Below are 22456 nucleotides of genomic sequence, written 5' to 3'. Positions count from 1 at the left end.
CTCCGCCACGCCAGGCTACCCTCTGTCACCCCCGCGGGGCGACCCCCTCCCCCGCCTGCCTGCCCCTAGCGGCTCGCGCTCCTTCCCCCCGGCCGCCTAGGAACGGGACTCTAAAATGGCGGCGGCCGCCACCGCCGGCGGGCAGGTGAGCGGAGCGGCGGCCTCTCCCCACACCCCGCCCCGGCGCGCCGCCAGGGCCCGCGCTGCTCTCCCGCCTCCCGCCCGGCGCCCGCCGCCGCTCTGAAAGGCGGCCGCCCCTGGCGCGGCCCCTCGCACCCCGCCCGCCCCCGCAGCGCCCCCGGCCCGCCCCACAGGCGGGCGGCGGCGGCCTCGCCCCCTCGCTCTGCCGGGCGCGAAGGAGAGGGGAAAGCTCGCTACCGCATACCGAAGGAAGGCGTGCTCAGGTCCTCCCGCGGCGGCGGAAGGAGCTAACCTCCCCCGCTCGCCCTGGCAGCGCGGGCCGGCCCCGGCATCCCCCCTCCCCGCGTCCACCCTGGGGCGGCAGCGGGCGGCTCGGCTCCTCCGAGAGAGCCGGCCCCAAGCCCTGCGTGACAGCCTGCCCTGCCTGGGAGGGATTTGGCCGGGAGAAGCCGCGCACCTGAGCTCTGGCGGAGCAGCTGCGGGCCCTGCCGGGGCCGCGGGGTGCTGTGGTGGAGAGCCGGGACTGACTGGGAAGGGGGCTCCTGGCGTGGGGAGAGCGTGAGATCCCAAATAATGGAGTTTGAGGAATGCAAATCTCGGGGCACGGTCTCCTTGACTGTATCTGGCGTAGTATCGGGGATTTCTGTTCTCCGAAGTAGGTGTGCGTTCCCCATTGGTAACGCCCGGCAGCCGTGCGCCTTCTGCCGTCCCAGGCACAGGCGTCAATGCGCTTGGGGTTGTCGCACAGCTGCTTTTCTCCGGATAGCACGTCTTGTTCCATCTGCAGATTTTGCCTGTGTAGAAAGAAAAATACGGCCATTTGTCCCAGATTTTTCCCCTACTTGGCAGCTGCAATCAGGCTGCCGGCCATATCGAGTTCCTGGGCAAATGGCCACTGTCCCAACATCAGCTGTGTGGAGTAAGCGGCTAGTGCGCACTGCAAGTCCCCGAGCTCCGTGCTTCCTCTGTTCAGACAAGTCTGGCACATTTGCAAGTGCGCTTACAGTTATTTTACGTATGTTCAATACACCCAGAACGCGCTGGAGTGATTGTGCAGCCAATAACAGGCCGCTCTAGGCATGCCTGTTGGTTCTTCCAAGCCATTTTGTAGTTGCAAAGTGGCATCAATTTTGTGTTTCAAACAACGGTGATCTTTGTGATGTTGGGCTTAATAACTCATGTGGTAAAACCTTTTTTTTTCTGATATTTTACTTTTTATCAACCACTAGTAACTGAGATCCATAATCCTTATGTTACTAGGATTCATCGATTTTACAAATTATAGCACATCAGTAATATACTCTGAAAATCAAAATTGTGCCTACATTTTTCAACATTAAATGTACAAGCAGAGTTTTCTGGCTGCACTGTTTTGTCACGTGCATGAAGTAAAGTTGCGTAAAATAAAGTTGCAGCTGTATTGCAAGGTAAGCAGTTTTCTTGTTGATCGCTTGTACTGGGTTGGCTGACCTGAGAGAGAAGCCCATTCTCCAGTCAACATACTTTTTCACTTCATGTCTATGAGCTATGACTCTCCACTAGAAAAGAATATTAGTGTGACATAATTGTTGGAGTATTTTTATCAATGTAAAATAGAGACTGCTAATTTAATATCTCTTTGTCTCTCTTAGACTATGTTATAGTTTGCGAGGTGCTGTGATGCATATATTAATTTTGGTGTGCGTATTAATTTAGACACTGAATATGTATATGTTGTAATGAATCTGTAATTATGCAGTATATTATGCTGACAAATGTACTGTATACTGTCAGGCAGTAGAAAAACAGCTGAAGATCTGTGGCTTTAAGAGGAATGTGGATGTCTTAGTATTGTATCTGGCTGGACAGTAAGTAAAATATGTTTCGTGGTTTGGCTTTTACTAAAAGTAGAGCACACAGTAAATGGTAAACTTTCATAGTGCTTTCTCTATCAGATATTCTCTGAGCATCATTTATATGTGAAATATCAGCAAATCATATTTATACCTAGTCCATACATGGTGTGAAGGAAGAAATGGTGAAGATACACCAACACACACAGCAGAGCTATACTCACAGTGAAGTAGTTAGCTGCCTCAGCCCTAGATACACAATCCTTCTCCAGCAACCCAGAATTGCTTGAGGGTCTGTAAGTTCCCAGTGTTGTGCATGAACTTCTACCACAGGGAGCAGAGGAGTGAGGCTTAATGGGCTGATCTCTACCTGTTCTAACTGGCTTGTAAAGCTGGGTGGAAAGAGTATCAAGAAGGCAAATGAAAAAACACAGGACCTGCCCAGTCTAAGAACTGCCAAATTTCTGACCTCCCTGAAGAAATCTGTTATTGCAACAGTAAAACTCCTTGGTAGCACCTTTGAAATTACCTGCATCTCTACTATTAAGAATTGAAGGGAGGGCAGGGCAACATGAAGTGAGTACAAGAACAGTTGTTTGGGGCTGGCAGTACTGATCAGAGAACTGATCTCCTCTGAGAGCTTTATGAAACAGCTTAAGATGTAGGGCAGATGAGGAGAATAAACCATGCTAAGTGAAGGAAGGCAAAGCTTTCATGAACCTGTGGGTGATCTAGGTTGATAGAGGTGTATGTTGTAGGATGAACATGCTGAGAGGCTACCATAGAACGATGGATACGTGACAGGGCATACTTCAAAGTTTTTGGAAAGCATACTTTGAATTTCTGGCCAGGGCATAATTCCAAGTGTTGCATACCTGTCTGCAGCCTCACAACTGCATCTACTCTTTGTATGGCTGATACCATATATAAAGAACTAATGTAGTTTAATAATTCAGGGTCAAGGTTTTCAAGGTCTCTAGGTCCTATGAATGCAAAAAAAAAAAAAAAGTGTTAAGGCATTTCAGTGTTGTCTAGCTAGTTTTAGTGGAAATCAAGTGGTCTTGAAAATTTAAATGTACCCACTAGTATCTTTAAATTCCTTAGCACATCTCTTGATTTACATCAAGAAAGTATTTGACGCTTTGTGAAAAGAAAATGTAAAACATATAGTTACTGTCAAAATTATTAAAATATGTATTTTAGAAAGAAGAAAACATACATAAAATCTAAGGGAGAAGTGTAAATAATGAGAAAATTATAAGATGCACATGTATATTTTCTAAACAATACAAGAAAATTATTATAATGTGTATGTGTAAAAGAATTAAAACTGTGTATACAGTCTTAATAGGCACATTTTCTGATTTTAAATACTTAAATGTGTGCTCTCACTGGCTTTGAAATATTTTTTGGTATGGAATAAAAAGAAATGTTCAGATGGCAGATATAGAAGTGATCTGTCTTCCCATGAAACCATTTTGAGAAAGATGATGCAAGCTGGCTTCTCTGATGATTGGAGAGAAGTGAATTCCTTTTATTCTATACCAATTTATATAAACCTTGAACCTCAGCCAATCTCAGTATCAGATCATGCCTCCTTAACTGTTGGTCTGACATAATTTTCTGCTGGCTGATATAAGAAAATGAAAAAATAATAATTAAAGTCAATCAAATAAGAGGGAACCGAGTTTATATTTTTAAACCATTACTATTAAAGGGACATGAAAAAATGTACTTTTGGACACTGAAAGCTGTCATCCTGATTAACTTAGCAGTAGGTAAGAAAAGAGCGCTGCAGGCCAAAAAGGATCAGTTTGTAAGAGACATGCAAAGTCTGGAAGGCATATAGAAAGGGACAGGCTCTTTTAAAATGTTAGGGGAATTAAGCTCTACCCGGGGCAAATTAAATGCCTTAATACTACAAAAAAACAAAACAGATCAAGGCTTGGAGATAGTCAAGATGAGGCTGTTTCTAGAGAGGGAGTAAAGCCAATTAAAATGTAAACCTGTAAACTAGGTATAGAACAGCAGTGACAAAGAATATGAGGGTAATTTTGGCTTTGCTACCTGAAAAATAGTTCAGGGGTGTACAGGTAGGACTATACAGAAGAATTAGATAGTAGCTCTGTAAGAGCTCTGTATGTCCTCTCAACACACATCTGCTTGTGTTTACTACTTGCAGTAATGTATTTTCTTGTTACTTGTGACAATAGACACATAAATACGTATCTTCAGAGTTTGTTTTTATGGCATATTTGAGGAAGCCAAATAAACAGTTTAACAAAGTAGCAGCATGGGATAATCTGATTTTCAGAAATACAGGAGAATAAAAGTACAGCACCTCAACTTTGTAGGGTTTGCTCTTGACAGATTTTTTTTTCAAATGCAAGATCAGAAAAGGCGTCCACTCCCCCTTTGTCTGTATCTGGAGAGTTTGTTGAAAAAAACCAAACGAACCATGGGAAATTAGAGACTAAAATTCATAGTTGGAAAACAAGCAGATCATTTTAGACTGATGCTGTGAGGTTAATTTTTATCAATCCCGTTAGTTCTTTCTGAAACACGGTCCCTAGTCTTGCAACATGTTAAAATCCACAAGGAAAGTTTTATGTCAATTAAAATTTGTCATCTAAAGGTCATCTATAATTGTTCTAATGTAAATCAAGAACATTTATTTAAAGCAATGAAAAATAAGGAGGAGCAATTAGTGAAGATTACTTGGCAGCTCACTAATATTCCCTAGTTACTAGATAATTTGTTATTTATAGTACACTAGCAAGCTCAAAGTGCTAGATACACAATTAAGCAAAAAACCCTACCAGCACATAGGAGATAGTTCCAGCCTCAGTGGATGTGCAGTTTGATTTAAAAAAGACTGTTAATGAATATGAGTAAATACTAAGTTTATATGAGGACACAAGAGAAGAGGGGTGAAAAAAGGGCAAAAGATTTCACAATATGCACTAATACGAAAAATAGTAGGAAATGTACATTCATGTGCTTGGTGTCTGTCTTCTGTTGGCTTCTCTGGCACTGTAGCTGAACAATCCACACTGCACCTTCAAAGCAATTTTCCTTTTAGGTTTGTGTCCCCAGGGTGCCAAACTACTCCCCCTGTGTTTTGAGTAGGATTTCTACAAACTGCAAAGTACATGGGACTCATAGTCCTTGGGAAAATAAATGCTGTTATGGAAAAAAAAATTAATGTATCAGTTTGTTCCCATTTCTTTGCCACCTGCTGCTTTATTATGTTTTCAGGTGTGTAAAATGCTTACACTGTCTCTGCCATCTTGTTCTTTATGTCTTTCTCTGCTATGGTTTCTACAGAAGTGTGGCTTTTTAGTGCTTGTGTAAAATTATATATAAAAAATTGAATTGTTTATAAAGTGATTAAGCTCCATTAATGCTAAGAAATTTGTTACTCTTTTTTTTTTCTTCCACCAGAGGACTAAGAAGTGTCCCAAGTCTTTCACGGTTTCATAGGTTAAGGTATTTGTGGATTAACAACAATAAGGTAATAAGGTATTCCTTTAAAGAGCAGAACAATGCATCTGGACTCTCTGACTATTATTTCATAATTTCTCTAACATAAAGTATTATATAATTGTCAAGCAAATAAATTCTTTTTAATTTCCAGGCAGATTTAACTGATTTAAATATGACAGATTTGAAGAAACAGTATTTTTTTTACATTACAGAGTATGAACTGATATATTTTCCTTTAGATTCACATCACATTTATAAATTTTGTGTGTTTAAGAAGCTGAGGTTTTGTGATGCTACCTTAGCAATAAAAAGAAAGATTGAGTGTATTTAGAACTGAGTTACTGGCAAAATTGCCTGATAGCGTACTGATACCTGAGGTCTGGGATAGCAGTTTCCAGTGTAGCTCATAGCAAGTATACCCTGCCCACCAGAGTGGGCAGCTCTTGGAACAGACCAAGGGGTGATAATGGCTGTAAGGTATTCTTAGAACAACTTCTGGGCTTCCTAGTTTTTCAGGAAAGGAGTGGACTGCAGGAAATGCGTAGCTCTTTTTTTATGCCCTTGCAGACATGCATAGTTTATTTCCTGGCAGGCTGGTGGTTGAGGTGAGATTCCTTTTTGCCCTCATGAATATGAGTGACACATAACTCTTTCAAATGTGCTTTTCCCTGTGCACAGGGAGTAGCACTGCAATGCTAGGGTTGATGGGGTATCTTCTGCCATTATGCAGGCCATTGTGTCACCTACACTTGTTTGATGTAAGAGAGATTTCCAGGAGAGTGATTAGAGTATGGCATTGGGCCACATTAATTTCTCTTGTTTCCAATGCATTGTGTGGTCCTAAATCAATTACACGAACCACATGCCTTACTTCCTCCATCTGTGCAAATCTAGATTATAGTATTTATTATATCCTATAGGGGTTTTAAGACAATGCTCTGTCAAAATCTCCGGACACTACAGTTTCCAGCCAAATCTAAGCACATTGTATCTTACACAAAATCATCTACTTGACAGCAGAATTACCTGATGTAGAAATCTCCAAATACATAGCCAACCACTATTAAATGTTTGAATTGAATCCAAACCTTCACCATTAGCCACTGGTAATTAAAAAGCAAGAAAAGTGATAAAACCCACAAATTTCTAACCTGCTTTTAAATATCTTGCTGTACAGTAGTTTACCTGACTTTCACAATGGGCTCAAATTCTTAAAACACCAGAATTGTTTGCTCAGGTAAATAAGTAGCTCTGTGAGCAGCAGAAAAAATAAATTTACATTCCATGTCACTTAGGAGTGTATGTGTATCTGCTGCCCCAGGCTAACATCAATTATATAACATCTTATGTTGACTTCACTAAAAGACCTGTGGTTATCCAACTATTTTCAAAAAAAGCAAAAATATGGATACATTGAAAGGTTGAACTAAAATCACAGGTATAATAAGGCTTTCTCTTGTATTTCTAAAGGACACTAAAGAATAAGAAGAAATGGCGTGATGACTAAGCAGAACTGATCTTGCTGACCATAAAAGATAAATAAATCTGATTTTTGCACAGATCTCACTTTCCTACCTAAGCAGTGACAAAGAGCATTCTTCTGTTGTTCTATATAATTTGTATGGAAATGTCATTTTCTGTATAACTTGTGTGGAGAAGCCACTCAGTGGCTTTTCTTAGGAGAAGTCCCAGCTAAATGCTCTAATATGGGGAGCATATTTTTCTGAACTCAGAAGATCTGAGATTTTTTTTTCTGTTCTTAAAAATGCATCACAATAATTTTATCACCAAAAAAAGTAAATTTCAGATGATCCTAAAAAACCCAATCTCATCAAGGAAGGAGGAACACCACTATATACAATAGGTATGTGTGGGCTTTACACTATACAAGATACAGTAATCACTGTGAAGGGTAGGATTTTTTTATTTGTAGAATACTGCTGTTTTCACTGAACCAGGTTTTTCTGAGGTGAAGCAAGACTCAGAGAATGGCATTAATTTGAACTTTGAAGTATCTTTTCTCAGAGGATTTCAGAGAACTTTAGCAATGGAAAAACCTGTCTTACTCTCCTCCTTCCAACTTTCAGATACTGTTAATACACAGAGCAAGCACATTTATTTTAAAATCAGTGGCACAATTCAAGGACTGAAATCATTTCCCCACTAACAAATGGCTTTGCATCACAGAAATCAAAGTAGTGTCAGGAATAAAATTCTGTTTGCTGTTCTTGCATGTGAACTGTAGAATAAATACTTAGGCACCTTTAGTACTCCCAGTTCTCAACTGTTATAATGGTCAGCTTGGTATCCCATTGCATATACTTTACCTTGCGCTGAAGTCAAGACAATATTAGAACTGAGCTTCTCCAAGCAAGGGGATGAGATTTCATAGGGACTGAAGATAACTATTGGGAATATACCACTACATACATTTTTGTTTTTTTAAATTGTAATTGATTCTGTATATCTGAGTAAATGTCATTTTTGGAAGTTTAGGACAAATATGTGCTCTTTGGACCTGCTGATGAAGAAGTAATTTTAAAACTAGATGCGGGGCTTATTCCAAGGATATATTTCAGGAGTATTCTTAAATCAACATAGAATTATTACATCCTACAAGGGTGTTCTCACAATAAAAAATATTTCAAATGTGAATAGAAGTAAAAGAAAATGTGAAGAGAAGTAATTCAATAAAATCTGTTTCCAAATATATATATTAAATTTGTAGTTCAAAAAATTAGGTAAGGCTGTATTTGATGTGTAATTAGTATTTCTAATGAAAGTTCAGCTATCAAGAGAATCCTTAAACCAAGAGTCTTAAACAGAAATATAAGAAACTACCTATATTTAAACAGTTTTCAAGAGGCCATGTTTATACTTCTCCAAAATTAAATTTAGGCTGACATATAACAGTTTTCCTAACTCTAATTTCAGATCCAAGATTTAACTTTCTTGATCAAAAACTATTGCTTGACTGAACTCTATCTCAACAATAATGAACTGACAGATATATCAGGTACCAGTCTTCCCTTTTTATACTGTTGAGCAGAGGCCTATACTTGCTTTTCTGTGTATTGGCATTCAAATTTACAAAAGTGGACAACAGCAAGCAACATGGTTAAAAGCTCCTATGTGTGCATAACAATACATGTTAATTATTAGAGATTTAATTGTTCCAGCATACTAGAGTGGCAATAAGGTGATATGTTTATCCTGGTCTAAGGGATGAAATGTCATTCACTTTAATGTCAGGCAATTGTAAAATATTTTTGAACTTACATGACCATATTTTGTATTGAAAATGAACATGCAAAGCTCTTTTTACGTGATGATTTGTAGTCCTCTTGCTGGCCAGGTACTCTGTAAGCAGACAGAAATACCTTTTGAGAGCCATTTATGTTTATATGATGAAAAACTGATAGCAATGCTGACAGACGTAACATGAAAATAAAAAGGTAATAAATTAATGTTATCCTGCTTGTAAGGTAGTCACTAAGGTTCTGCAGTTTCTTCATGAAATAGTTACATTTATAATCAGAAGTATTTTGCAAAGTTACTGCAAAACTGTTTTATTGTAAAATTGCATCTGTCTTACACTTCTATTTCAGTTTTGCTTGCTCTTGTAGATTAAAGTGGCTGTACAAACTAGTGAATTTGTGAATGAAGAGGCCAAAGCATAATAAATTTGTGTATATTTTAGGCATTTTAAATGTTAATATTTTACTTTTCTCTATCCCTATAAAATGTGGGGATGAGAAATGATCTTGATTAGTTTCTGTGAGATTTTGAGAAAAATGAATGTTTGAAAGAAAGAAAATGAGCACAAGAGACAATACAGAAGATAACAAAATATGGGGAAACAGAAGGGCAAGTATCATTGGTAGAGAAATGTGGATGAGAAATATTGTATAGAATTTGGAAAATGAAATGTCTAAGCCTGATGTCGTGTGAGGATGGGAACACATAGTCTGGGTCAGCCACAACAATATTTTCTAATAACATTTTCATACATTAATAGTTATTTGAAATTGAACTATTTTCTGAGGAATTCACTATTTATTGTTTGTGAGGCAAAGGTAATATTAGGTCAGGGTAAAAGGAAGTGAAGATGAATTAATCAAAGATTACTGGGGTATAGGAGGAAGGAAGGGAGGAAGAAGGGAGGATGCAGTTGATGATTTGTTGAGGCAAGGACAATGGGGACAAATGGAAGGAACTGGAATGAAAAAAGTTAGGCATATGTTCAAAGGAGTGACTAGAAAGATGAAAGTGATACTGAAATCTCAGATAATTTTTTTTTTACTAATTTCATGCAAGGCGATACCAAAAGGCAGGCATAGATGGATAACTAGAGTATCAAATTCAGTGTGCAGCATAACAAAATAATTATTTAATAAAGGCAGCCAGGTATGGTGAGAATAATTAATTCTTTTTCATTTTATTTCAGGTGCTCTGAAACACCTATGTGCATTACAGATTCTGTTGCTTCACAACAACCAGTTAAAAAAACTTGGCAAAACAGTGAAGGAATTGAAAGGAATTATAAGCTTGCAGACCCTAAGTAATACCTTTTTTTTATTTTGCAGAACAGTGAGCAGTAGTTCTTCAGTGTTTCTTATCAGGATGTTTCTTGTCTGTTTCCACATCATTTGCCAATAGCTTTTGAAGCTAATTGTCAATTTCAACCAAATTTGACAGAAGAAAGAGATCTCTAAGACATGAAAATTCCACAGAGAGTACCTCAACTAAGAAAAAACTGCCAAATGAGTTCAGAAGTTAACTCTTTTTGGCTGCTGGCTAGCTAGTCTCCTGGATGAGTAGCTTGGAGGCAGTCAAAGCAGTTTACTGCTGCCTTTTTGTAAGGGAACATGGGAGTACAATGACATCATAGAGATGAAGGGAGCGGAGAAATGGGTGTTCTGCTGTTGAGAGTGTGAGTGATAAGTTATAGAACCCAAATTCCTGCCTTGTGAATTCTGTTGCTCATAGAACTTCCTTTCTGCATCTTTTTGGCAGACTGAATTTCTGGAGTCTAAGAATAAATATACTTTAGATATTAAGTGTAGAGTAGTTTTTGATATACTGGCTGGAAATGAAAGTAGCATAGGCTCTGAAATTTCAAATTAAGTTATACAAGACAGTGTTGGCACCACTAAGTTACAATGTAGGAAGTAGCCTCCAGGGAAGGTAGGATTATATGCTATTAACCTATTGAAAGTAAAAAAGCAAGCAGTCTTTTTCCTTGGTTCCTAAAGGAATGTCATCATAGGTCCTGCCAAACGCTCAGTACTTTGAGAAAACAGGAAACAAGTTTTGCGTCTTAGTGACACAGTTAATGGAGGTGAATATCATCAAACCATACCTCCTTATGCATTCAGAAAACTGAATGTCTGATTGCGGGAAAAGAAAATATGGCTTGAAAAGTACACTTTTAATTGAACTTGACACTGTGCCAGAATTAAAAACCAAATCAAGTGTTTAGGAAGACAACATCCCAGCCAAATTATTGTAATTTTTTTCATTATATGCAAGATTGAAAAAATAGTCCATTTAAGAAAGCAGTTGTTTGAAGTGATTAGGCAAAGTCTGGATAGACATCCTATATATGAATGGTCCAATCACCTGAATTTAGTGTTACAGCCCTACAAATTAATAAGGAGCTTCAACACACGCAGGGATTTTGTTGTACTTGTTGCAACAGTCTGTGGGAAATAAAGAGCAGATACTTAAAGCGCTGCCGAGTTATTATGAATGGCTGTCACAATGACATAGTGAAAATTGGGCACATATTGGACTGGCCACCACCGTAGAAGAGCAAGTGTTTAAGAGAAGTATCAAACAATGTATAGAATATACCAACCTACCCTGATAAAAAAATTGTTCTTTAGTTCAAAGATATGAAAGTAAACGCTAATCAGTGGAAGAAACTTAATAACCTTAATAACCTTACCTTTACAGTTATTCCTTTTCGACCTTTGCAGTCATGAAAAAATTGTCAATGTGTTTGTTTCAAAGAGATTTCATAATAATGAGTTCTCAAATTAACAGGACTTTATTGGTTTAACAAAATGCGCAGCTTCTGAAGATTTACTGTATGGGTTGCTCACGAGTGCAGCCTTTTGAGAGATATGGAGGGTTTCTTTATGGGCTCACCTTGTGCTCACATCTCCCTTTTGGAATCCAAAATTTTTGTTATGTACTCTGTAAATGGCCTCAACTGATTTATTATCTGCAGCTGATAACGTCTTGCTGCTAGACCTCAGAAAACTCTTTTTGTTCTTCACTATGTTTCTACTGCAGTAGTTCCTTTCTGCCCCATGTGGGATAGACACACTGTTTTCCTACATTCCAAATAGAGAAAACAGACAAAACTGTGGAGGAAGAAAGCATTATCCCTAATTTGTAGAAATTGCATGACCTTGACAAGAAAGTAGATAGCAGAGCCAAGAATTGATCCTAGATGTTTTGTAAAATAAGACCATCTTGATCCATACAATGGTTGGATTTATTGTAAGAATGAGCAGTAGAAAAATTCATATACTCTAAAACAAACCTACACATCAGTGTTGATGAGGAGGGATGTGCTCCAAGTAGCATCCAGATTCAGAAATACTTAGTATCAACCCGGGTTTGTGCCTTGGAAAAATCTCTCTTGAATCTTCATTCCATTCCACTACTAAACATACCTGCTTTTAGAGATCTTTCTGAAACATTTTTTCTCTCTGGAACGCTATCACATATTTGCTTGACTCAAGAACAGACTTACCAGATATATACCTAATATTCTTTCTGATGAGCACTTTCTAGAAAAAATAGCTATATACTACTTTGGTAAAATGGAACTTTCTTTTGCTGCCACCTTGTGGGTCTGTTAGCTACTTCGAAGTACAGTGATTTTTTAAAATTTGTTAAAGAATTAAAATATTTTAAGTTCTCCTCTGTATACATGAACAAGTGTTTTCTGTGTAAGAGATACCAAATGCCCATTCTAGCCTTACTGCACCCTCAAAATAACTGCTAAATTGCATCAAGCAGTGAGCCCTTTGGCTGTCATACTTATCCTGAAGAACATGAAATGGCATCTTGTAGTTTACAAATCTGTGTGGAATATTTCCAGACTTTTTTCTTCTTCTAGTATCTCTTACTTGCTTCTGTAATACCATCTTTCCCTCCCTAACTGCTAAAATTACATATAACAGGCTTTTTACTCGAGTGAATATTAGCCACAGCCTTTCTTCAAAAAGAGAAAAACAGACCAGTGTAGACCTTGGTAGAAGTTGTCAAAATTATTAAGATTTTTTTTTTTCTCTACTCTGATCTCAAGGTAGCAGCCTCCTGATTATTTTTACTGTCTCTGAAGAACAGCATTTGTATAAGGATAAAAATAGCATTATTATGTTTTTCATTTAGAAAAAAACCCCCACCCAATAACACTTGTTTGTTTGTTTGTTAGCTGATTTGGGAATGAGCCAGTTTCTATTTTAATCAACCTTAGATATCACTCTCATGAAACAAACTGCTCTGGCTAGGCAAATGTTCCACATCTGGCAAAGCAGCAGCACAGGACTGATACCTGTCTGTGTTGCAAAGGTTTGGTTATTCAGGTAATGTGAACCTGAACGCAAGTATTTTAGTCAAGTTGCTAATGGGCTTTTGGACCTTAGTTCTCAGGAACTTAGGCCCTTTTAAACATTTCACTCTAAGTTTCTTGAGTTTTCAAACTCATCAGAAGACTGGGTATTTACATTTTATATTGTGTCTATGGGATAAAATCTTTATATCAGCTATGATAAAGCCTTAGGTGTCCTGAAGCTCATCTGATTTTAATAACTCTCTCCCCCTACAAATTTTGTGTCTTACCTTTAAGCTGTCACACCTAAAAGACTACTGTTTTTTAAAGTAGGTTTCACCTAACAATACATAAAAATATCAATGGCAAACACTTAGTGGTTTTGTCTGTATATCATAAAAAATAGAAAAAAATCTTCAAAGGTTTGGAGTGCATGATGGAACCTTTACTCAGTTCTTGCCTGTGGTATTTTGCATACCCTGCAGTAAGCCAATTCTTGCAGTCCGTGTTTAGTTGAGTAATTTTGCATGTGTAAGGAGACTATGCTTTGTTTACCCAGCAGAAGAACAATTTGAATTTGATAATATTTTGTACAAAATCTTTGGCTGCTATTGATCTTTAATTTTCCTGCCTTGCTAAGTTAGTTGTTTTTCTTTTGCTGGGTTTGGTTTTTTGTGATGTTGTTTGTTTTTTCTGTATACATTTTGCAGACCTATTCCATAACCCTCTGGCACAAGACCCAGACTACCGGCTTTATGTGATATACTTCCTTCCTTCAGTACAGCTCCTTGACAGGAAGTGTAAGGATTTTGTTCCTCTTCTCAGAAAGCATTGACAGTTGCTTTTGATTTTAATCAGTTTGGAAAAATAGTTGAATTAATCTTGCCTGTTCTTTTATATGCATTTGTTGATATAGCAAAAGATCTAATGAACAGATACCTGTTTTTTGCAAGATTTGTCAAGCAAATAGAGTTTGCATGGCATAAACAGTTAACTTTTTGCCAAATGCTTTTGATTTCTTTTTCTTTTTAAATTGTGTATGTTTATCTTGTATCTTGGTCTATATATTTTTGGGTAAAAGACAGATAAAAGCCTGTGCTTAGAAACATATGCCTACATTTGTACATTCAAACTGGTATATTCACATGGGTGAGCGTGTTTACTTAGATATGGATAATATCCTCAGCTATATACATGTTTCTGTACAGTTTAAATATGTATATGCATATACCTCTTGATGAGGTACATGCTGACCAAGCTTTCAAATATAAATCTTCATAAATCCTCAAGACAGCTTCCACAGCTTGTCTACTGTAAATTCTACAGAAAAAAAAAAAAATTGTCTTAAGATTAGCCAGATAATAAATCAGTCAATCCATAAACATGCCACAGTGGACTCAGAAAATCAACTTTGGTGATTTTTGTCTCTAGTGTTTGGAGAGCTATGTGATTAGCAGGAGGACTGAAAATTACTGGAGAGCACTGAGAAAGGCATTGATTCCTACCCCAGCTCTACCTTACAAGAAAGTAGTAAGGAAGAAACAATGTCACCTTGAAAACCTGGTCCCAGTCTCTAGGAGAATCAGGATGCAGGACTTGAGCAAGGCAGCCACAGGACATCTGCAGGGGCTGGCAGACTGTGTAGCTCTGTCATGAAGGAAGGCTGGTGGTTGGGCCACAGCATGTGTCAGGGGTTGGTGAGGAGCTGCTGGATCCGACCACATGGCCATTTGCTTACACATTCATTTTGCACTGGTACCTCCAGTCTCTTGAATATTTCGTCTTGTGTTACACCTGTGCTTAGCACATCTGTCAGACTGTTTTATTAATGATCATTTTTGACTAAGAAGCAATGACTGAAGCTTAATGTGCTGGAAAATACATGTTGCACTTACAGCTTTAGAAACACTTCCGTAAAAGTTCCTGGACTTAATCTCCTAAATACAGTTATACTGTAATCAGTCCTGGATTAAGACTTTAGGCCCTAATTTGTATCAAGCTGTACCCTGGACTTTCTCTTTAGTGAACTGTTTCTCTAACATTACAAAGCTTCTTCACCATCTGTGGAACATTACCACAGCATAGTCCTGGCTGTCTCCTTTACACAAGACATGTGCTCACACTTCTGTTACCTCCAGGCATGGCTACTGCAGTTCCTTCCTAATTGTTCCTCTAGACACCATGACTTAAAAACTTCCTGAATTCAAAATGCTTCTGCCAGTGTTATTTGTGCTAAACCTTTAGCTCACTTCTGTTCCATAGCTGAAGTACTAGATTAGCATGCAGTTCGTATAATTGAAGTTAACATCCCCTATTTGACTTAACAGTCTCAAACTCTTTGTTTAAAACTTATTTTTTAATTAAAGTGCAAAACAGGAAAATTTGAAGCTTTTCTTTTGATTTGAGAGCACCCCTACAGTTTTCTCTGTAATTGAGCAATGGGAATTGAACTGGCCTTGAACCAGGACTTGGTTTTGCTATTCATAAAAGGAACTTGCCAATCTTTACTGACTTCTGCAGTAGATCTCACTTAAATGGCATGAAAAGTCTTGCTTTCTAGTTTCTTGGTTTAAAACTTCTGATCCTACTGCACTCAAGAGAAAAAAACCTTTATTTTATTGGACAGGGCTTCACCTAAAGCCTTTGGAAGTATCACTCCATGTTCCCATTTTTAATTGTTGTGAAATTATGCAGATTTACACCGCTGTTGTTACAAAACTCTGCACAAAAAAAGTGAATCACCTTCTGCATGCGGATAGATAATACCAGCATTTTCAGTTGATAGAAAAATTAAAATGTTTATATCCCTTTTAACAGCAGTCACACAAAGAGAAAGGGAGTCAGCGCTTCATCTTTATAACCGTGAAAGGTCTTGTGCCGTGCAGTCAATAGCTTTTGGAAGGAGAGTAAATACACCCCTGGGAGCTACAGTGGGATCTAGCAGGTGCAGTCAACCAGCCAGAAGACTGATGATGCCCTCAGGTATTTATAATAATGTACGGAAAAGCGTACATTTTTAGGTGATTTGAATTAAAGAAGTTCTTTTCATTCACCTGATAAAAAGTTACCGATTTTAGTAATAAAGTATAAATGCATCAGGAACTCAACCAAATTGCTTCATGAAGTGAGTAGTAGTAGCAGCAGCAGGCAACAAATTAATACTTCTACTAGGAGTATTGTGGCAAATAAGTTCTAGTTACTCCCTGTAGTTACAGAATTCTCTTTAAAGATAGCTGAACAAACAAAATTTCATTTTTTTTCAGTATGTGTCTTGTGAGTGTTTAGTTTTACTTTTATTTAATTAAAAACATCTCAGTACAGTTCTAGCCTCAGACAGTGATCAGCATCATAGAGTTTTGATGCCCTCTAGTGCTTTTACAAAATAATCTCTTGAAGAAAGTTTTCTTCCAAATGCTGTTTTACATTTTATGTTATGTTGCCTAGTTTTGTAAGCAGATTCCTTTTTATGCTTTCCAAGCTGAGAATATTTTTATGATGTCTTATAATAGCATATAAATAATTTTTAGAGTTCTTAAAACTTTCAGATCTGGAAGACAGCATGAGTCTGGCACAAGAAAGCAGGTGAATACCACCTGGAACCTTGTGACTTGTACCGTATGACAATCCAGAACAAGCCTTGAAATCCCACACAATCTCATCTGCTTTTTTGATGTTTTAAAGATAAGAAAAACAATATTGTGCATAGATGACTGAAATGGTAGCATGTTAAACAGTAGTGTAGATGAAGTTTGGAACAGTAATAAAATACCTGCAATTTTTTTTTAATATATATATCACAACAGTAAACCTGAGAGCAGTGTATTTAACAATAATTTTGAAAAGGCTGGGAAAAAAAGGATAGTTAATCATATTTAATGATTTATTTGTTTTGCTGATAATTATCAAGGTAGGCATATAATTGTCTTTATCACTACCATGCAATCATTCACATATATAGACAGTGGCATCATTTTTCTGTGAAAGAAAAAAAAAACCTGCATGGAAATGTATGTCTACAGGAAATAAAATATAAGAAATACAAGAACTACATAAACTTAAGAAAAACCCCCAACAGGTACTTGTTTTCACAGTAATTTAATAAAAGATGATCTTGAACATTTCAAGTCTTCTGCTAGTTTTCAGTTCATTTGAACAAGTAATTTAGGATCAGGATGGTAATCCTCAGCTAGTCAAAATGCTGTACAGCCATTAATGTCTTAATTTGAACTTTTTGTTATAGGTTGTGAATTTGGAAATCACACAAATAAGTAAGTAATTTTTTGAAATTAGTTTTCTTTTGCATCTCTGAAGCATTTACTTAATTTCCTCTTCTCGTGCCTAAAAAATACCCTAACCAGAAAAAAAGTCCAGTAAAAGTGAGCTTTTGAAAAAATTTCTGGTCTTTGTGTTTAACATAGTTACAACTCTATACTATTCTGATGAGACACCCTACCTGCTGCTGTCTGAAATTTAATAATGAAAGATAGTCCACATTTGGAAATGGGTATATAAAAATGTTATTTATTTATAAGATCCAATACTGATCACTAGAAAAAAGCATGCTTTAAGTCTTAGAGCATCAGAATAGCTGTTCTGTATTATGGCCCAGAAAACTTTCTCCTGACTGGCTGTTCAAAAATACATATTCTCTGGAAAATATTATGACTTGTAGAATGAAACTTTTTTAGTCCGTACTTGAAGTTACTTTTATTCTGTTTGGTTTCAAAATCATAGAAATAAATGTAAAACATCTCTCCTATCTCTGTGTGTGGATTGAGGCAGTATAAAGGTTGCATTTCAATGTGATGACATTTTAGATGCTATCTTTATAAGAGTAAATTTACAAACTTCAGATATCAGCCTTGTTTTTACTTTCTAGCTTTACACACAAAAATATTTGAAAAATTTATTAAAGGAAATAATAAAAGCCTACGTATGATGATATCCTTTAGCAATTTGATTTTATTTAGCTGCTCACTTTGAGTACAGCTCTTTAAGTTAATTTCTGTTTAAAAATTCTTACCTGCTTTCAGTGGAGTTAGCTGTCTTTATTGGTAGAATGGATGTACAGCTTCCTCTCCATCTTATTTATGTAGATGCTTAGGCTTTGTACCTTTTCATGACAGTGTGTTACACTTGGCGGAGATAGTCCCATGGTTTGCATTAGGTGTGTGTTACTGCAGGTACATCTTTAAGAAATAAGTTCTTCTAAGATCAGGTTTTAATATTGTATTTATCATCTGAGTTAAAAAGTTTTGGTCTAAAATGCAGTCCTTGTCAATTCTGCATTGAAGTTGTGTGTCTGCCACTTTTCTTTCCCAGACTGCAGCTGTGGCAGGATACATGAACAACACAAGCTCAGAGTGTTCTAGATTCAGAGCTTGGAGAAGTGATATTTGCATGGTGGTTAGTTAAAAGATCCACAGTGAAATAAATATGCATTTGAATTAATGGGTATCATATCACTATGAAATCATAAAATTAGTTTTATGATTTCCACTGAGTCAGAGCATTAAAAGTGTACAACAATTATAATTTTTGTGGAAAAAAAAGCAGTGAGAACAAAAGAACATCTTTAAGTCTACTATAAATGTATTTTAAATAATTTATAGCATGATTTTTTTCTTAGAATCCTGTGATTCTGACCTTTTCTCATTTTGTTTACCTTGCTTAAATATGGTAAAAAAAGGAAACCACCTGAAAATTTTAAATTTTCAAATCCTCACTGCTAGTGTCATCATGACTTCTAACTTCACTTTCTACAGAGTGTGTGTAGTAAATTAGCTCCAAAGTAGTTTGGAAACATTCAGATAATGCGCATTTGCTTTGTTCTTTTTGCAGAGTACCATTTGAGAACCCCGAAGATGCCGTTTTACTACGGGCAATGACAAGATCTCTAATGGAATTTTCTTCTGTTGACTGGAACAAAGTAGCCACCTGTCAAGAAAGACGGCTTGAAAACAAAGCAGAAGCAGCCCATGAGAAGCTGACAGTCCAATTTAGATGAGTGCTTTCTTCCTTAAGAAAAAAGTTATTCCTCTCTCTAGTGTGGAGATAAGCCCCTTAAGTAAGTTAATACCTCTATAAAACAAGTACACTAAAACATGCATCCAATTAAATGAACTTCCAGCAAAAATGTATTAGTGTACCATCCCTTTTATCATCAGATGTGTAATATGGAGAGTGAAGAAATTAAGAAAACAAATGGTATATAGTGGCAATGTTACAATATAAGTTGCTTGAAAAGCAATTCTTACCATACTTTTCTTATCAGAATTTATTAAAGCTAAACTGCAAGTTAAGTTTTAAGAAACTAAGGAAAAAGAATTTCATTCTTTATAGTTTCTACTGGGGAATTAGACTTACCGTGTTCATTACCAGTAATTTGTCTTCCTCCATCAAAATAAAGATAGGAGAAAGCAACCATTAAGCTTTTTTCATTTCTGAGAGGGATTAAAGTTTCAGTTTGCTAATTTGTGTGCTGCATGAATGCACTGAAAACTCTTAGTTTTATGAGGATACGCATTTGGTCTCAATACAGTGGAACCAAGAGCTCTCAAGCATGCTGATATCTAGCTCTTGTCTGTGGCTGCTAATGTTCTCCCAGGATGCAAGCCTCTGCTTACTGGTCCTTTTGGAGAGACATACACAATGCACTGCCCCAAGACTGCTGACTGGTTTTAACACACTGTCTTTTATAACCACATGGGTCACACAATGCTGTAGCACTACACCTGACACTTTCAGCTTCTAAAGCGTGTTACCACTAAGGAAGCTAGTGGGAGGTGTGCATATAGATGGAAAATAATACATTTCTTCACATCTTTCTCCCTCCGTTCTGCCAAAGGCTTAAAGTCAATGCTATCTGATGTATCAAAGCCCTTCTTCAGCCTGTGGCTTGCCTTCTGAGTTCCTTCTTTCTCTCCTAAGCACAGAGTCACAGGACCATCTAGGTTGGCAGAGATGTCTGGAGCTTATCTAGTCCAGCCTTCCAGTTGAAAGCAGGTCTGAGATCAGGTTATCCAGTGCCCTGTCAAGGTGAGTCAAGTATTTCCCATGAGGGAGGTACCACCACTTGGCAATCTCTTTCAGTGTTTAATTGCACTCCAGAGCATTTTTCTTACAGGCAGATGGAATTTCACCTGCAACAACTTGGGCCTGTTGTCTATTGTCCCATCACGGCGCATCCCTCTTCTTCTCTATAACTACCTCTAGGTATTGTAAGATGGTGATTGGATCTCCCCGAGTCTTCTTTTCTCTGGGCTGAACAAACCAAATTCCTCCAACCCTCTGATCATCACGGTGGCACCCTCACTGGACCTCTCCAGTTTTTTAATGTCTCTCTTGAACTGAGTTGACCAAAACTGGACACAGTATTCCAGATGAGGCTTAGCAACTGCCAAGTCAAGTGGCATAATTACACCTTTGATCTGCTGGCTGTACTATACTTTTGTCTTCACCAATGCGTGGCACCATTTACCTTCGGTGCTGCCAGGGCATACTGCTGGCTCCAGGTGAGCTTCCTGCCCACCAGGACCCCCAGGTCCTTTTCAGCAGACCCAGACAGATCCCAGTTTGTACTGCTGCTTGGGATTACTCCATCCCAGATACAGGACTTTATCTTTGTTAAATCTTATAATTCCTTTCACCTTTTTGATGTTTTGATGTTAGATTCCTTCCTTTTTGATTTCAACTTCCCTATTTTTCTTGCTTAAAGTTCCGTGCATTTTGTAAATGCCCTTGAATTAGCCTCGTCTTTGTAGTTTAAAAGGAAGATCAACACCTTGGTTTCGATTAGGTTTCAAGAATGTTTAATTTCTCAAATTGAATCAGTCTATAGAGAAGCTAGACCAAACTAAGCTTCGGCTAACATGTTTTCTTAAAGAGGTCCTCTCTAAGTAACTGTCCATTAGGATTTAGTAAGTATGCTCATGGACGTAGTCTATGATGTAATCACTTCATAGCAACAATTTCACAATCCCAGCATCTGTAAATTTTACGTGTCATAACAGACAGGGAAAAGGCTGAATTTAAGAGATTTTTCTCTGAAAGCAGACTGTATCTCACTTGGAACTTGGAGCTAGACTAAGGTAGTAAGCAATGTCATTTCAGAGTAAATTTCATTGATTTCAAATTTTTGGATCAAATTAGAGGCACAGTGTGTCTGGCCTGGAATATTTTCTGCCCCTGTCTTCTTTTGATTGAAAAAAAATTAAAGTGAAGAGTTGTTTCAGTTTTCTGCTCAGAGAATGCTGCAATGCAGTGTTTCGACATGAAGAATTTTATTACAGAATCTTTTTTAACAACTACTTTAACATTTTCCCCAAAGAATATAGATTTTGAAAAGAAAATACACATTTTACAGGAGTAACTGTTAAAGGATTTTAATATGACTTCTTCTAATCTTTTTGAGCATATAGATGGGGTCAGACAAGACAATGAGTTAATTTGTACATACATAATCTTTGATGGTGACAAGTCCATCAAAACCTCTTACATTTTTTGGCCCTCTCACTGTTGCACACAAGTGTCCCAGGAATACATAGATTAAACAAAAAAACCCTACCATGGCATCCAGAAGCTCTTTATTATAATGTTTGCTACCTGTTCACATTTGTAGTTTGTAAATGTTGGATGCTGTCCAACAAGCCACAAGTCAGTAGAATCACCAACTGCCAACATGTCCACCTTACTTAAAGGCAATGCTTTCCATATATTCATCCATTTGAGCTTTGTCAAAAGGTTTGAGTCTGTTTTAGAGCCATTAGTGAAAAAGGAATGTTAGCTATTTATATGCAAAGAAATACTCAAATTACAAAGGTAATTTCAAATTTTGCTGAGAATTCCCTTTAGTTAAATGAAGAAAAAAACCTTAAAAATCTGCCTCCATCAAAAATCTTAAGTGATTTGAACATGCAACATTTAGTTCACTAGAAGATACGCTCAGATAGTTTCAGAAGCTTTTGTATATTCTTAATTCAGTAAGATTTCCCAGGGTGAAGAGATAGTCAATATTAAAAATCACAGCCTAAAAGTAAACTAGGGAGCAAGAACTGTGATGAAGCCAGCTAGACAGATTCACAGCCACTATGTTCTTATATCTAGCAAACAGCTAGAGAAGTGAGAATTCCATTTTTCCTAGTGGTGGGGAGAAAAATCTTTTGAACCACGCACCCCTGAAGGAGTGAGAGTGTGTCTGTTGGCTTTGCACTCCACAGCTGTCTTCTCACTTAAAACCTTGCTTAAGGAATCAGTAAACTGCATATGAATTTTCATTCTACTTTAAGTTCCTTAGAAGTAACACATCACAAGATGTTTTCTCCAATTCATGATTATGCAAGAGCTAGTCATTACCCCAAGTCTATGCAGGACCTATCAACCATGATCTTCCAACAGAAGAGCTGTCACCAGCTCAAGCTGAGGAAGG

The 22456-nt window shown here is 37.5% G+C and overlaps 2 protein-coding genes across 4 annotated transcripts in view; one reads left to right on the top strand and one right to left on the bottom strand.

Annotated features, from left to right (window-relative positions):
• SOSTDC1 (sclerostin domain containing 1) overlaps positions 1-998 on the bottom strand; it is a 36276-nt gene extending 35278 nt beyond the window's left edge. Inside the window, exon 1 of the mRNA XM_052801003.1 lies at positions 386-998. The gene's annotated coding sequence lies outside the window, so the exon portion shown is untranslated. The remainder of the gene's footprint in view (positions 1-385) is intronic.
• LRRC72 (leucine rich repeat containing 72) lies at positions 2-19331 on the top strand. Of its 3 annotated transcripts, none has more exons than XM_052800970.1 (9): positions 2-145; positions 1915-1988; positions 5418-5487; positions 8394-8475; positions 9907-10020; positions 13740-13829; positions 15850-16011; positions 17270-17297; positions 18871-19331. In XM_052800970.1, exons 1-9 carry the CDS (start codon positions 116-118, stop codon positions 19034-19036), a joined length of 816 nt encoding a protein of 271 aa, XP_052656930.1. In that variant the 5' UTR covers positions 2-115; the 3' UTR covers positions 19037-19331. The 3 variants fall into 3 exon arrangements, with proteins under 3 accessions (XP_052656930.1, XP_052656919.1, XP_052656939.1); XM_052800959.1 differs by having other exon boundaries at positions 15847-16011; XM_052800979.1 differs by lacking the exon at positions 9907-10020 and having other exon boundaries at positions 15847-16011.
• Positions 19332-22456: the final 3125 nt, after the last annotated feature.

Source organism: Harpia harpyja, chromosome 1 (assembly GCF_026419915.1).
Source record: "Harpia harpyja isolate bHarHar1 chromosome 1, bHarHar1 primary haplotype, whole genome shotgun sequence".
In the NCBI taxonomy this organism is placed as follows: Eukaryota; Metazoa; Chordata; class Aves; order Accipitriformes; family Accipitridae; genus Harpia; species Harpia harpyja.
This window is presented reverse-complemented; position numbering and strand designations above follow the sequence as displayed.